The sequence below is a fragment of the Mugil cephalus genome, chromosome 12 (genome assembly GCF_022458985.1).
Source record: "Mugil cephalus isolate CIBA_MC_2020 chromosome 12, CIBA_Mcephalus_1.1, whole genome shotgun sequence".
Lineage (NCBI taxonomy): Eukaryota > Metazoa > Chordata > Actinopteri > Mugiliformes > Mugilidae > Mugil > Mugil cephalus.
Window position 1 is genome coordinate 9,570,588 of NC_061781.1, and position 13,896 is coordinate 9,584,483.

Here is a 13,896-nt window from a genome sequence, read left to right on the forward strand (position 1 = left end):
TAGTAATATAATCGAATAAAACAGACACGCAGTGAAGACTGAGCAGCTTTAGGCTCAAAGTAGCATAGCAGCAAGGGGTGCAATAGTGCAGAGGGTGACAGCTCCTATTTCAAAGTTCGACAGCCTCACAGCGTCTGGAAAGAAACTGCACTTCAGGCTTGTTGTTCTGGCTCTGAGGCTGTGCAGCCTCACTCCTGACAGTGTGCTGGGTGAGTGGAGTCCCCCATGATGCCTGTCGCTTTGCCTGTGTAGCTGCTCACATAGATGTCCTCTACGTAAGGGAGGCTGCAGTTAAGTGATTTTTTTTGTTTCGTAGTACCTTTCTGTCCCCCAAGGAGCAGTTGTCGTACCAGAGAGTAATATAGGATGTCAGTGTGTTGTCCACCATACACTGGTAGAAGGTAGTCAGTACTTCAGGGCTGAGGCCAGCCCCCTTCAGCCTCCTCTCAAAGAACTTTGCATTGAGGGCCCCAGAGTGCTTCTCACTGATTGATTTTAAGCAAGGTGAGGACTGCACAGGTCTTTCTCTGCTAAGGTACGTAACATAACATGACTAATTAATGTTTCATTCATTCATTTATTCATTCATTCATTGCATGATGAGCATGAATCCAGTTGACTACCTGGCCAGTGTGAGATTTAAGACTTAACCACTTGAGCAGAAGTTGGAGGTTTGGGACCACATTTACTGGAGGATTTAGTCATTTCTCGAGAGGAAAAAGACAAAATTATGTCATTCAACTAGGAGTGATTTATTCAGAAAACTTGGTTAACCAGTGCTTGGTGTTAGTTTCCATATTGTTTCAGTTATAATCAATTTGCATAATAACTGGCAATACGTGTATAGGCGTTGTGGTAGCTTCTGCTGGAAAAGAACCACTCGACAATGTCTTGGCTGTAGAATAAACATTTCATCTAGTACTCATCTATAATATATCTCTGTCGGTTGGAGGTCAAGCACACAATTACATTCGGGCTGGAAGACTCCTTCAAAGTAAAATGCAACATAAGCAACATCGACCCCTAATGGGCACGTGGCTCTTGTGCTCTTATTCTGAAAAAGAGTTACTTAATAATGTGTACATCGCAAAAGGCGTGTGTGGGGGACACAAGCTCATGGAGCCGTGCACCTGTCTGTTTGGCTGTGGTATATTGTTTGTGGTGACTTTGTATATTGATTGCTGTGTATTGGGTGTCCACCGTTCACACCACGATTTGTGCATTGTTTTTTTTATTGTTGTCATGTTATTGTTTCGATCTTGAGTATCTGATATAATGAGATCTTGAACCATTTGATATGATGACATACACTGGCCACTTTATTAGGTACACCTCTTGAATTGCTTGTTAACACAAATAGCTAATCAGCCAATGACATGGCTGCCATTCAGTGCATTTAGGCATGTAGAGGTGATCAAGACAACTTGCTGAAGTTCAAACCGAGCATTGGAATGGGGAAGAAAGGGGATTTAAATGACTATGAACGTGGTATGGTCGTTGGTGCCAGACGGGCTGGTCTGAGTATTTAAGAAACTGCTGATCTACTGGGATTTTTACACACAATCATCTCTAGAGTGTACAGAGAATGGTCCAAAAAAGAGAAAATATCCATTGAGTGGCAGTTGTGTGTAAATGTCAGTCTAGATGAGTGAAATTCAGTGAATTTTATTACTGTTCAGAGTGAAGAATCACTGGAAATTACCAGAACTATATTTGATTTAGAACCATGCAACGAAGCGACACAAATCAGAAAACCCTAAAAAGACCAGATTCCTTGTGATTTGAGCTTTTATAAATATAGATAGATAGATAGATAGATAGATAGATAGAAACAGATTTGGTCCACTTTTTAACAGCAATCTCAATGTAGCCTAGCATAAATGACTTCAAGCCACTAGTGGATTTCTGGTAAAAAGACAGATCAGTATTTAGCCTTTTCATTGTACTATTTTTGATTTGCTGAATAATTGTTCAATGCACTTTCCAACTTTCCACTATGGATAATTCTGAAAAATTTAGCCCGTGGAGGATACATATTAGCGGACCAAAACATGAATTTTCTTTAATTAAAATATTTTAATTGTATGTTGGTACAGTAGAGTAATACATTAAGATAGATAGATGGAGTCCTATCATTAACATTGTGATGTGATCCAGCATAATTTCAGGTCGTACACAAGATGACTTAAAAATGGTGGAATCATTAAAGACTCCAGTAGTACAATAACAGTATAAAGTGATACGATCCAGTGGGCACATACATGATCAGATTAAAATGAAACACACAGTCATGATTCATTTCATAATTTTATTTTGTAGCACTACTTAATTAACTTTTGAGAATGTGTAATGTTGTATTGGCTGGTTTTCCTGGTATCTCTGTACTGACTCTAAGCCTTCAAGTGTCCAAGCCTCGGGCACACCCACATGTAAGGATCTAGGATGTAAGGTACAGAATAAAACATGGAGTTGGAGTTTTAATGTTTCGTTTACTGTAAATTTATTTGCTGTGCAGATCAGCTTTAACACATGAGAGCTGGATATCTCATCTGATACACACTCAAACTCAGTAAAATCTGCAAGTGATCAGACCACAACTGCTTTGTTGTCTTAAGTCTTAAGCTTCTTCAAACTTGACTTTAAGTGCCTTAAATTTTCTCTTTATATTTTCAATATACTTTCAAACAACCACAATGTTGTGGTTGTGCACAAGTGTTTTGATTAAGTTAACCCTGAAACTTAAAATTCTGTTCTTTTGAGAGCTACAATGGATAACATGGTATGAATCTTCTTAATAATGCTGTAACTTTCTAGGCCATTGAGAAGGGTTTTAAAAAGGTTACCATCCTAAAAATGTGTCTTCTGATTTCTGGTAATTTTAGACCATATATGAGCGGGTTTATAAATGGAGGAATCACCAGAAACTCTATGGATAAAATGGTAGCAAGCAATGTGTTCAGCTTTTCAACATCAATCCGACTTAGGGCAATGTCACAAAACACAGCAACAGAATAGGTGGCAAAAGAAATAGTATGTGGTAAGCAGGTTTGGAAGACTTTGCTCTTGAATTCAGAGGAGCTTCTTCTGCACACAATAATAATTCTCAAATAAGTATACAAGACAAATATCAGGGGAAGAATTATCGCAATAACAGTCACTAACAAACCAACAATATTGTTGATAACTGTGGAAACACATGACAATTTAGCGATGTTCCAGATGGCACAGTATACTTTCTGGATCTTGTTGCCACACAAAGGAAGCCTTATAGTCAAATAAAGACATATGGCTATATAAAAAGCTGGATAGATAAAAGCAAAGGCTACCAGTTTACCCACTGTGTTAGGAGTCACCTTTCTGTGATAGTGTAAAGGCTCACATACAGCAACATATCTATCATATGCCATAATACTGAGGATGGTCATTTCATAGGAGCCATACGTGTAAATAATATAGATCTGAGTGAAGCAAGCAGGACGTGAGATTAAATGAGTGTCAGACAGGAGGTCCATGAGGAATCTGGGAAAGAATCCAGCAGAGCTATACAGAGAGTTGACAGATAAAAATGCAATGAATATATACATGGGCTCATGAAGTGTTCTCTCTCGTAATATTACCAGTATTATAAGAAGATTAGCAGAGATAATAATGAGAAACAGCAGGAAGCACGCCAAAAAGGCTGGGTAGCGATAAGATCCAATAGGCATAAACATGGTGAGGTTAAAGTGAAACACAGAGTCATTATCCATTTCACACTATCAGCATTAACCTTAACCCGCTCTGGAAATGAAACTTTACATTACTGTTTCTGTAAATCACAAACTATTATTTTTTTACTCAGACAAACAAAATTATTACTACATCCACATTTCTAAAAAGACAGTAACAAAGTTTGTTGCTTCTATTCCTTTAATTTGAAGGTCTTTTTTTACCTGTCATGGGCAAAAAACATCCAGTACATGTTCATGTGTACATGTGATTAGGAGCTGAAAGAGTATTTTATGGTGGGAAAAGCAACAGGAAGAACATTGTGGAAATTACTGATTGGCTGATTTCACTACAGTTGAGACAAAGGCTCATTGGGATAACTGTAAATGACATCATGTTTGCTGGGCAAAATTTTAGTCACACTTCAGCAAAATTAGTGAAACTTTATTTAACAATTTCTAAATCAAGTAATTAACGCCCCTGTTAATTCTCTTTTGGGCTTTAAAATATACAATAGCATGAGAGGAATTATATTATGTAAAAAAAAAAAAAAAAAAAACAGATTCACATGCATCTATACATATGGACACAAAGTTTTTTTAATCATCGAAAGGATCATTTTGAATATGTCAGCTAATCTCTTTAAAGATTGATTAATGTCTGATATTCTGATTTTATGAGACTGATCTGAATAACAATGTAGAACAACGTAACTGGTGTCGCTTGTGAGGCATAGAAGTGTTAATAGTCATGAGTTATGATTGTGGTGTGTTTTTTTTTCATTTATCAAATCTAGCTAGAGAATGAACACTTTCTTTAGCTAGGCTATGACTCTTGTTTATTATATGACTTATTAGGTCAACCGGAAAGGGGGCCGCATTAACATGGTATTAACCTGCTGAAATGACACATATCGCCACCTAGTGTGGAGGAGGAGGACATGTTCCCATCAAGTTATCCGATTTTCTCTGTTGCATGTAAACTGGGACAATTGACCGCATTCAGAAACTTGAATTTCGAGCATAGCTCGATTAAGTTGTGCATGTGAATGCACTGGTTATGCAAAGCATGGACAATATATACAGACATTATTAAAAGGTATGATTGTGGGCTACAAAATAATTTCAAAGGCATTAGGTACAATGTTTGTGTAGCTGATGTTTGGACATTGACACATTTTGTTAATTTTAGCTGATGCTGAGGTTGCAATACATTTATATTTATATAATGATTTAGACTTCTACTGCATTCACACTAAGAGTGACTAAAGTTACAAAAAGGCCAGCTAAACTGTTGGAGAGTCATGGATGAAGTGTTGCTCACATGCTTGTCGTCGTTTGGATGACATTATCCTTTTAACAATTAACTGGTGAAACAAAAAGGGACATTTGCCTGACATGTCACTCTGACTTTGGACCTTGCCAAGCCTCAGTTTGTTGCTTCATATCATTAGATTTCATTGATCATTGTGATTGTAGCTCGTTGCTCAGTCACTGCTTGTTTGAACACACCATTAAAGTGCAGACTGTCAACTTTCATTGAAGGATATTCTCATATACATTGGAGAAAATGTGTAGAAATTATAGCTATTTTTTTTAAACACAGTTTTATTGGTCTTCTCTGCACTTCGGTGTTGAGAAATGTATTTTGACCCCAACAGAGTCTAAATCCAAGTTTACACTGAAAGTGACTAGTCACTCAATGACATATTATGCACTGAATGCAGAGGCCCATCATTCTTGCCAACCAGCCTTGCTTTTAAGAGCAAAGGAGCCCTAGAAAAGGGCACAAAACACTGGCCAGAAGGTCCTGGCTAGATCAGAGCCCATATTATTTCGTTGAACCAGATTCAGGGTCCGATCCTAATGAAAGGTTAACTCTCTTATCCTCTCTAAAGTTTTTGGGAAAGAACATTATACTTTGAAAGGGCTTAACAGATTCACACATGAAGTAGATACTCAAAACGTCTGTTTCCCAAGCAGGGCATTCATACCTATTAAGAAATTATGCGACTGCAAGATCATTGACGCGATACGACCACTTAAGTTTTGTTTGTTCGAAACCAAATATTTCCATATTTATCTTCAAGAAATGACTCCCAGCAGCAGAGGAGCATTGTCAGTCTAGAATAAAATAAAAGATGCACAAATTCTGACTGTTAAAACTAAGGCTCCAGAAACCCATATCTTATTATTGATCAGACTGATTTGACTGATTCAGTTATTGTATGACTTCTGTGTTTCATTGTACTTGTGTTACTTGCTCTAAATACTAGATTTAGTCTGCAAACTGAAAACCAACATAGTGGAAACTTCAGAAATCAGCGTAAAATAAGGCGTAAAATGTTGTATGAAAATGGTATCTAAATCTTAAGCATCTTCACAAAATATTTTACTTAATTATGTTTTAATAGGGTGATCAGTTAAGGTAATACAGATAGTGGAGTCATTTCATCAACGTTTTAGTAAGTGTGATGCAGCCTTCTACTTAGAAGAAGATATATACATGTGTATTTGAAAGTATCGCTATGTTGTCAACTATTTCTGTGCAGGCTCCACTGCTGCACTTCAGCAGAAATGCAATTGAGTTTTACCGTCTGAGAGCTTTACATTGTCCTTTATTGTCTTAAAAGAAACAAACTGGCAGATGACATTATATGAATATAGTTGGAACATTATGCTGTTACTTGGTGTGTTTTTGTTCAGGAGAAAGGTTTTGAAATAGGTAACATCTTCACAATGTGTCTTCTGATTTCCGGTAATTTCAGGCCATACACGATAGGGTTCAAAACTGGAGGAATTGTTACAAACTCTAACGATAAAATAATAGCAAAAACTGGGCTCACTTTTTCAATTTCAAAACGACTCAGGGCAACATCAGAAAATATAGTTACAGAATAAGTGATAAATGAAATAGTATGTGGCAAGCAGGTTTCAAAGACTTTGCTCTTGAATTCAGCAGAGCTTCTCCTGCACACAAGAATAATTCTTAAGTAAGTATACAAGACGTAGATCAGGGGAAGAATTACTGTTAATGTGGTCATAAGCAAACCAACAATGTTGTTGATAGATGTGTCAACACAAGACAATTTAGCAACCTTCCAAATAGTACAGTACACTTTTGGGATCAAATTGCCACACAAAGGAAGCCTTATAGTCAGGTAGAGACATGTTGCAACAACAAAGGCCGGACAGAACCACGCAAAGGCTACCAACCTACGCACGGTGGTAGGGGTCATCTTTCTGTGATAGTGTAAAGGCTCACATACAGCAACATATCTATCATATGCCATAATACTGAGGATGGTCATTTCATAGGAGCCATACGTGTAAATAATATAGATCTGAGTGAAGCAAGCAGGACGTGAGATTAAATGAGTGTCAGACAGGAGGTCCATGAGGAATCTGGGGAAGAAACCAACGGAGCCGTACAGAGAGTTGACAGATAAAAATGCAATGAATATATACATGGGCTCATGAAGTATTCTATGTCTGAATATTACCAGTATCATGAAAAGATTAGCAGAGACAATAAAGCAGTAGAGCAGAAGGCAAAAAATAAAGGCTAGAAAGTAATAATGTCCGATGTTCACAAACACGGTGAGGTCAAAGTAAAAAGCAAAAGTACTGTTTTCCATTGTCCTTAACTAAATTAGTGACATAGAATTAAATGTTTTGGTCTGTTGTTAGACAAAGTCTTTTTCCTGTTTTGAGATATCAGTGGTCTGGTTTGACAGCATCTGTGCAAGAAAACATGTCACGGATCATGTCACGAAATATTAGTCATACGTACAACAATGTGACTATACTTACCAAACTAAGGTTTATCTATGCTCACGTCTACATTTTGCTGCAAGGTTAGATTGTTGGTTACATCTGCAGACATATAACAAGTGTGGAGAAAAGGGAGGAGTTAAGATTTTTTAATGTTGTCTGGCGCCTGATGTCATCCCAGTTTTTCAGCTCAGGGGATTCTGACTCACATTACATCACATCGAGCTTCTTGATGTCCATGATGTATACAATATTGCAAGTAAATGAAAAACAACTACGAATCTTCAACGTGAAGTGAACCTGTGTTCCGAGATGATAAAATAATACAAAAACTATGAAAAGATATAAAATGGGATTACAAGCTGCTTGATAGAACTTGGCGATACAGTCCCTAGGGTTGCAAGGCAGTCTTCTGTGGTGTGACTTTGTTATGAAACTGTGTCTTTTAGTGGCATGTCTCTTAATATCTTTCTGCTGGATCAGGCCTCCAATGTCCAGTTCCTTTTACATCCTTGTGGTGTCACCTGCTACAAGGCTGCCTGAGCTGCCAGAGTTAAACCAGAGGACAAGTTCTGGGCACCGGTTGGTAAATACAATGGTGGATGGGAAGACTGCCAGGTGTGTGTGCACCACCTAGCTGGTGAACATGGCACAAGTTGCGCTATGATTAGAGGCTAGCCAGCAGAGGGGCTTTGTGATGCCCTTCATGCAGATGTTCCTTTGACATTTACCACCTACGGGTAACAGTCTTGGTCTTCTAACTGCCGTAGATGTGGATCTGTTGGAGAGGTCTGCGCTTTTTTGCTGACTAAGCAGAAAATTAAGCAAAAACGGAGTTTGTTCATCTCCCTGTTTCATAGCTCGCCGTCCCACCTCATTCAGCAACAGCTTCCCAAGACCACATCTGGCTGTTTTTAACTGGCAGCACAATCCGAATCACAATTACTTTGTTGATCCCAGGGGGAAATTACTTTTTGTTACAGCAGCTCCTTCCCAAAGTGTAGGAGAACAAAGAGCAATGTAGGCAATAACAATTAGTAAGAGAATGTAAAAATATATGAAATATATATATAACAATATGTACAAGTATAAGTGAAGTGAACCTGTGTTTCAAGTTATTGCTCTGTAGTGACATTGAATATGGGATACAGCACAGTGGCAAACATTTTTGCACATGGTAAGAAAATATAAGGAAATATTTATAAGTATGAAAATAATGAAGTGAAGCATGTGTTATTGCATAATCTCAGGATTAGTATAGTTAAACATGGGTTATTGCACATAGTAAAGACCAGAGTCCCTTAGTATGCAGAGAATATATACTGGTATATGAGATGAAGTGAACATGAATTATTGCACATTATAAATTTAATTAAATTTGGGTTCTGCGCCCTCAGAGTGAGGAGTTGTACAGGTTAATGGCCACAGGCAGGAATGATTTCCTGTGGCGCTCTGTGGTGCATCGTGGTGTGATCAGTCTAGTGCTGAAAAAACTCCTGTGTGTGGCCAGCACGTCATGGGGTCGGTTTGACTCATTGTCCTTTCACCTTGTGAAGCATTCTCCTGTCTGAAACCACTGTCAGAGGGTCCAGCTTCACTCCCACAATGTCACTGGCCTTGCGTATCAATCTGTTCAGTCTGTTGGCATTCGCTACCCTCAGCCTACTGCCCCAGCACGCATCAACATAGAGGATGGCACTGGCCAACACAGACTCATAGAACACCCTGAGCATAGTCCTGCAGATGTTAAAAGACCTCAACCGCCTCAGAAAATATATGCAAATCTGGCCCTTTCTGTACAGGGCGTCGCTGTTCTTTCCCCAGTCCAGTCTATCTTCAATGTGAACCCCCAGATACTTATAATCCCCCACCATGTCCACATTGACCCCCTGGATGGAAACAGGGGTCACCAGCACCTTGGTCCTCCTCTGGTCTGGACCACCAGTTCCTTCGTCTTTGTCACATTGAGCTGTAGATGGTTCTCCTCTCACCATGTGACAAAGTTGTCCACGACAGCCCTGTACTCCACCTCGTCACCCTTGCTGGTTGGATGCATCAGCAATGGTGACGAGGTGGAGTACAGGGCTGTTGTGGAGGTGGACAAGGAGCCAAGTTTTAGCCCACACCCATGGGTACACATCTGAATAGACCCCTTCACGGTTTATAAACAATGTGATGTATTTTGAGGGGCGGGGCTTTACTGGAAGCAAAAGATCTCAACACTATAGCTTGAAGACAGCAGTTAGCATATTTGAAGAGACTGTTTTGGCATGAATGGAAGAGGGAAACGTATATTTTAGAGAATATAGTAATACACTCACTCCCCGAGACCGTGAGTGTTATTTTAAAAAAGTTGATTCAGACTGATGGGACTACATTCACCGACCCCTACACTTTCACTCACTGGATGGATGATTAGACCAAAGGACACAGAGAGGACGAAGTCTAGTCTGTCTTTATCAAGTGAAGCCTCTTCAACAAAGATATCACAAGAAGTAAGTGGAACCACTGTGGAGGGTAAAGTAGTAAATGCAACTTCTGATTGGACACACATGAAACATGTAACTAACGTTGCATTACCTAGCGGTTAGCATTAGCTTTAATATGTAATAAGAATCCCCTAAATAAGCAACGTAATTTCAGTCACAATTTATTCTAACCCATAACTATCCAGGCTGAAACTGATGATGCACTACATATTAATCTGACCTGATGTGAAGTGTGCATGTTATCTATGACTGGCAGTGGCATATATGTGATAAAACTTCAAGTAAGTGTTTTTGATTTTTTGATTTTGGCAACAAAAAAATACAGCAAGTGTCAACTTTCATGGTTGAAAGTGACAGTGTTAGCCTCTAGCTTCCCTCTGTTTTGCCTCCAGTTAACATTATGACGTCACAGTGACGTAGGCTATGACAGGGTCTGTGTCATCTTCCATCTACACATTTGACCCTTCCCATCCCTCCATCATTTTCCTAACTTCCTGTTACAGTTTTCTATTTTTTACACTTTTATTTTCATACTTGTTTAAGGGGTTTGTCTTGTACCACTGAGCAAAGTGACCCGAGTCAAATTCCGTGTATGTGTACACATTTTTGGCCAGTAAACCTGGTTCTGATTAATAAACATCCTTCAAATGAAGGTGAGATCTTCCCTAGTGAGGTAACCCTTGTGTCCCTAGACACCTCTTAAAAAGACAAAATGACATAGTGAAAAATAAACTTAAGATATCAAGAATATTTTAAAATGTGATAGTGAATATTTCTTTCCAATATCTACAATTCCATTCTTCCAGAAAGTCAGATATAGATATATAACTCCTTAGGATCATCTTGTATATTTAAAGTGCATTAAAGTTTTTTATTTTATTCTTTTATTTATTCTTTAATAACATAAAAGCACAGGTTAAACATTTTACAAAGTTCACTTTCATCTGAGCTGCTATTTTACACAGTGAAATTTCATCTTCCTTCTGCTTATAATTTTAACCTCAAAATCAGTAAAAAATAATTTGCTACAATGTATAGTCAAAAATACGAACTTTTATTTCACCGGATACACTTTATCTTCACACATGAAGCACTTTTACAGGTTTTATCCACTAGATAGGACACAAAAGATTCAGTGAACATTTCCAGAATCAGATTTAACCGCATCGCCACATATAAATGAAGACCTTTTCAGTTTAAACTGCAGTGAAAAATCATTGATTATCAAATCAGTTACATTGTCTTGGTGTGCACACATTGTTCTTGGCTTTTGTGGATGATTTGACCCTTGTAAATGGTTTACACACATCACAAAACATTCACAGGCCATATCAAGACTGTGGAAAAGTTATAGGGATACATTTTAGTTTGGGGTTTTAAAAGTGCAGTTCTGAACATATGTTCTCTCGTAAGAAGAAGAGGATTCAGAACTGAAGGAAAGACAGCAAATTCTGAATGACAGTTATGAATGAATTTATCTTTTTGAGGTTTTGTGAAGTCATGAATATATAATAAATATGTAGAATAAATCACAAATGAAACAATATGAGGAAGACAACTCTATAATACTTACTGACCACTGCTCACATTAATAAAAATAAAAACAGAATTTGACACCCTATTATGAAATATAAGGTATCAGTGAAGCATCTCATGATTTGTTTTTCTTAATTGTATTTTGATATTGTGGTCATTTAATAATTCAATACAGATAGTGGAGTTATTAATTAACATTGAAGTAAATGTGATACAGCCTTCTGAATAACATGATGCCTTTTTTCAGCACAGGCTATAATCCTAAACTTAAAACCAACAAATCATCTAAAACCAAAGAGACCATGTGAGGCAGAGAGCCTTGTTTGAATTTTCAAACCGTGACCGTGTTAATATATTTTATACATAACGCTTAGTAAAGTTTTGTTTAAGCAAAAGGTTTTGAAAAAGGTAACATCCTCAAAATCTGTTTTCTGATTTCTGGTAATTTCAGACCATATATGAGTGGGTTTAAAAGTGGAGGAACTATAAATAACTCTAATGTTATAAAGAAAGAAAAAAATTCTGTCAGATTTTCAACATCAAATCGACTTAAGGCAACATCACAGAATACAGTAACAGAATAAGTAATAAAAGAAATAGTATGTGGTAAGCAGGTTTCAAAGACTTTGCTCTTGAATTCAGAGGAGCTTCTCCTGCACACAATAATAATTCTCAAATAAGTATACAAGACAAATATCAGGGGAAGAATTACTGCAATAATAGTCACTAACAAACCAACTATATTGTTGATAACTGTGGAAACACATGAAAGTTTAGCAATCTTCCAGATTGTACAAACTACTTTCTGGATCTTGTTTCCACACATGGGAAGCTTTACAGTCAAATAAACACATGCAGCTATAGAGAAGGCTGGATAGATAAAAGCAAAGGCTACCAGTTTACCCACGGTGTTAGGAGTCACCTTGCTGTGATAGTGTAAAGGCTCACATACAGCAACATATCTGTCATATGCCATAATACTGAGGATGGTCATTTCATAGGAGCCATACGTGTAAATGATATAGATCTGAGTGAAGCAAGCAGGGCGTGAGATTAAATGAGTGTCAGACAGGAGGTCCATGAGGAATCTGGGGAAGAAACCACTAGAGCCATACAGAGAGTTGACAGATAAAAATGCAATGAATATATACATGGGCTCATGAAGTGTTCTCTCTCGTAATATTACCAGTATTATGAGAAGATTAGCAGAGATAATAATGACAAACAGCAGGAAGCACGCCAAAAAGGCTGGGTAGCGATAAGATCCAATAGGCATAAACATGGTGAGGTTAAAGTGAAACACAGAGTCATTATCCATTTCACACTGTCAGCATGAACCAGATTCCTTGTGAAAGACCTTCAAACCGCCCTTTAAATGATACTTTACATTATTATTTCTGCAAATCATCCAGCTGTAAACAGAGACAAAACAATGATTGTATAATTACTTACGTTCTTTTTGTCGAAACAAGTCCATTATGTTTTTATATAATTTTCACAGAACTATTACTGTTACCTCTGTTCTTCTGGTTCGAAGCTCCTGGAGAGTCCTTCATTATGAATTGAAAGACTTTATATTTAATATGGGGATAGCAACAATACACAATACACATCACAGATTGGCTGACTACACTGCCGTTGAGACAAACAAAGGCTCAATGGTGTAATACTCTAGGTGGATTTACAATCGTGGGGAATTTTTTTTTTCACCCACATCCTGTAAGCAAATGTCTTAAAATGTTTTCCATTTAATCCTCAGTTCCCTGGTGACCGTGTTGGTCCATTTGTTTAGGTGAGTTTTCTAACACAGACCAGCTATGATCGGGCCCTTTAACTATTGCTTATACAGACGTTTAACCTCAAACACTGTCAAATATGTTTAAAGGCCACACTGTCCCTTCTGTCAAATATGCCTTTTTTGCCAAGTAACTCATGACGTTTGACAATTGTCTCTTTAGAGTAATGAAATTGCGATGAATTCTGATATGACTGTTCAGACTGGATCATTGACGCAGCCCACGTCACAACTGCAACAATCAGATTTTCTGTTTTTCCTGCAGTTTGAATATTTGAGACAAAAAACTTTTAAGGCACCTTTTTTTTTAAAAAATAAATAAAAATAAAATAAAATCTGATGAGAATTTGGGCCTTCAGCTGATTTATGATTAGTCACCCTCCTCTGTGATTTCAGTAGTAGAGCACTTTTACCTGGATGTAGATATGTTTTGAGAACAGAGAAAAGAAAATGTACCCAGACTAAAGTAATAATTTCATTGTAAAATGAACAGGATTTTCTCTCCGTCGTAGTGAGATGTGTTTGCTATGAAATGTTCTTTGGAGTTTGGATTACCTAGGAAAGCTTAAACTTATATGTTCAGCTTGATCCAAAG

General features: G+C 37.7%; 3 protein-coding genes across 3 annotated transcripts; all 3 read right to left on the minus strand.

Moving 5' to 3' along the window:
• Positions 1 to 2,810: 2,810 nt before the first annotated feature.
• On the minus strand, positions 2,811 to 3,749 carry LOC125018234 (olfactory receptor 6N1-like). Its single transcript, XM_047602015.1, has one exon. It carries the CDS (start codon positions 3,747 to 3,749, stop codon positions 2,811 to 2,813), a length of 939 nt encoding a protein of 312 aa, XP_047457971.1.
• A 2,660-nt stretch (positions 3,750 to 6,409) lies between these two features.
• On the minus strand, positions 6,410 to 7,345 carry LOC125018235 (olfactory receptor 10J4-like). Its single transcript, XM_047602016.1, has one exon. It carries the CDS (start codon positions 7,343 to 7,345, stop codon positions 6,410 to 6,412), a length of 936 nt encoding a protein of 311 aa, XP_047457972.1.
• Positions 7,346 to 11,891: 4,546 nt separating this feature from the next.
• LOC125018236 (olfactory receptor 10R2-like) lies at positions 11,892 to 13,021 on the minus strand. Its single transcript, XM_047602017.1, has one exon. The coding sequence runs from the start codon at positions 12,822 to 12,824 to the stop codon at positions 11,892 to 11,894; it is 933 nt and encodes a 310-aa protein (XP_047457973.1). The 5' UTR covers positions 12,825 to 13,021.
• Positions 13,022 to 13,896: the final 875 nt, after the last annotated feature.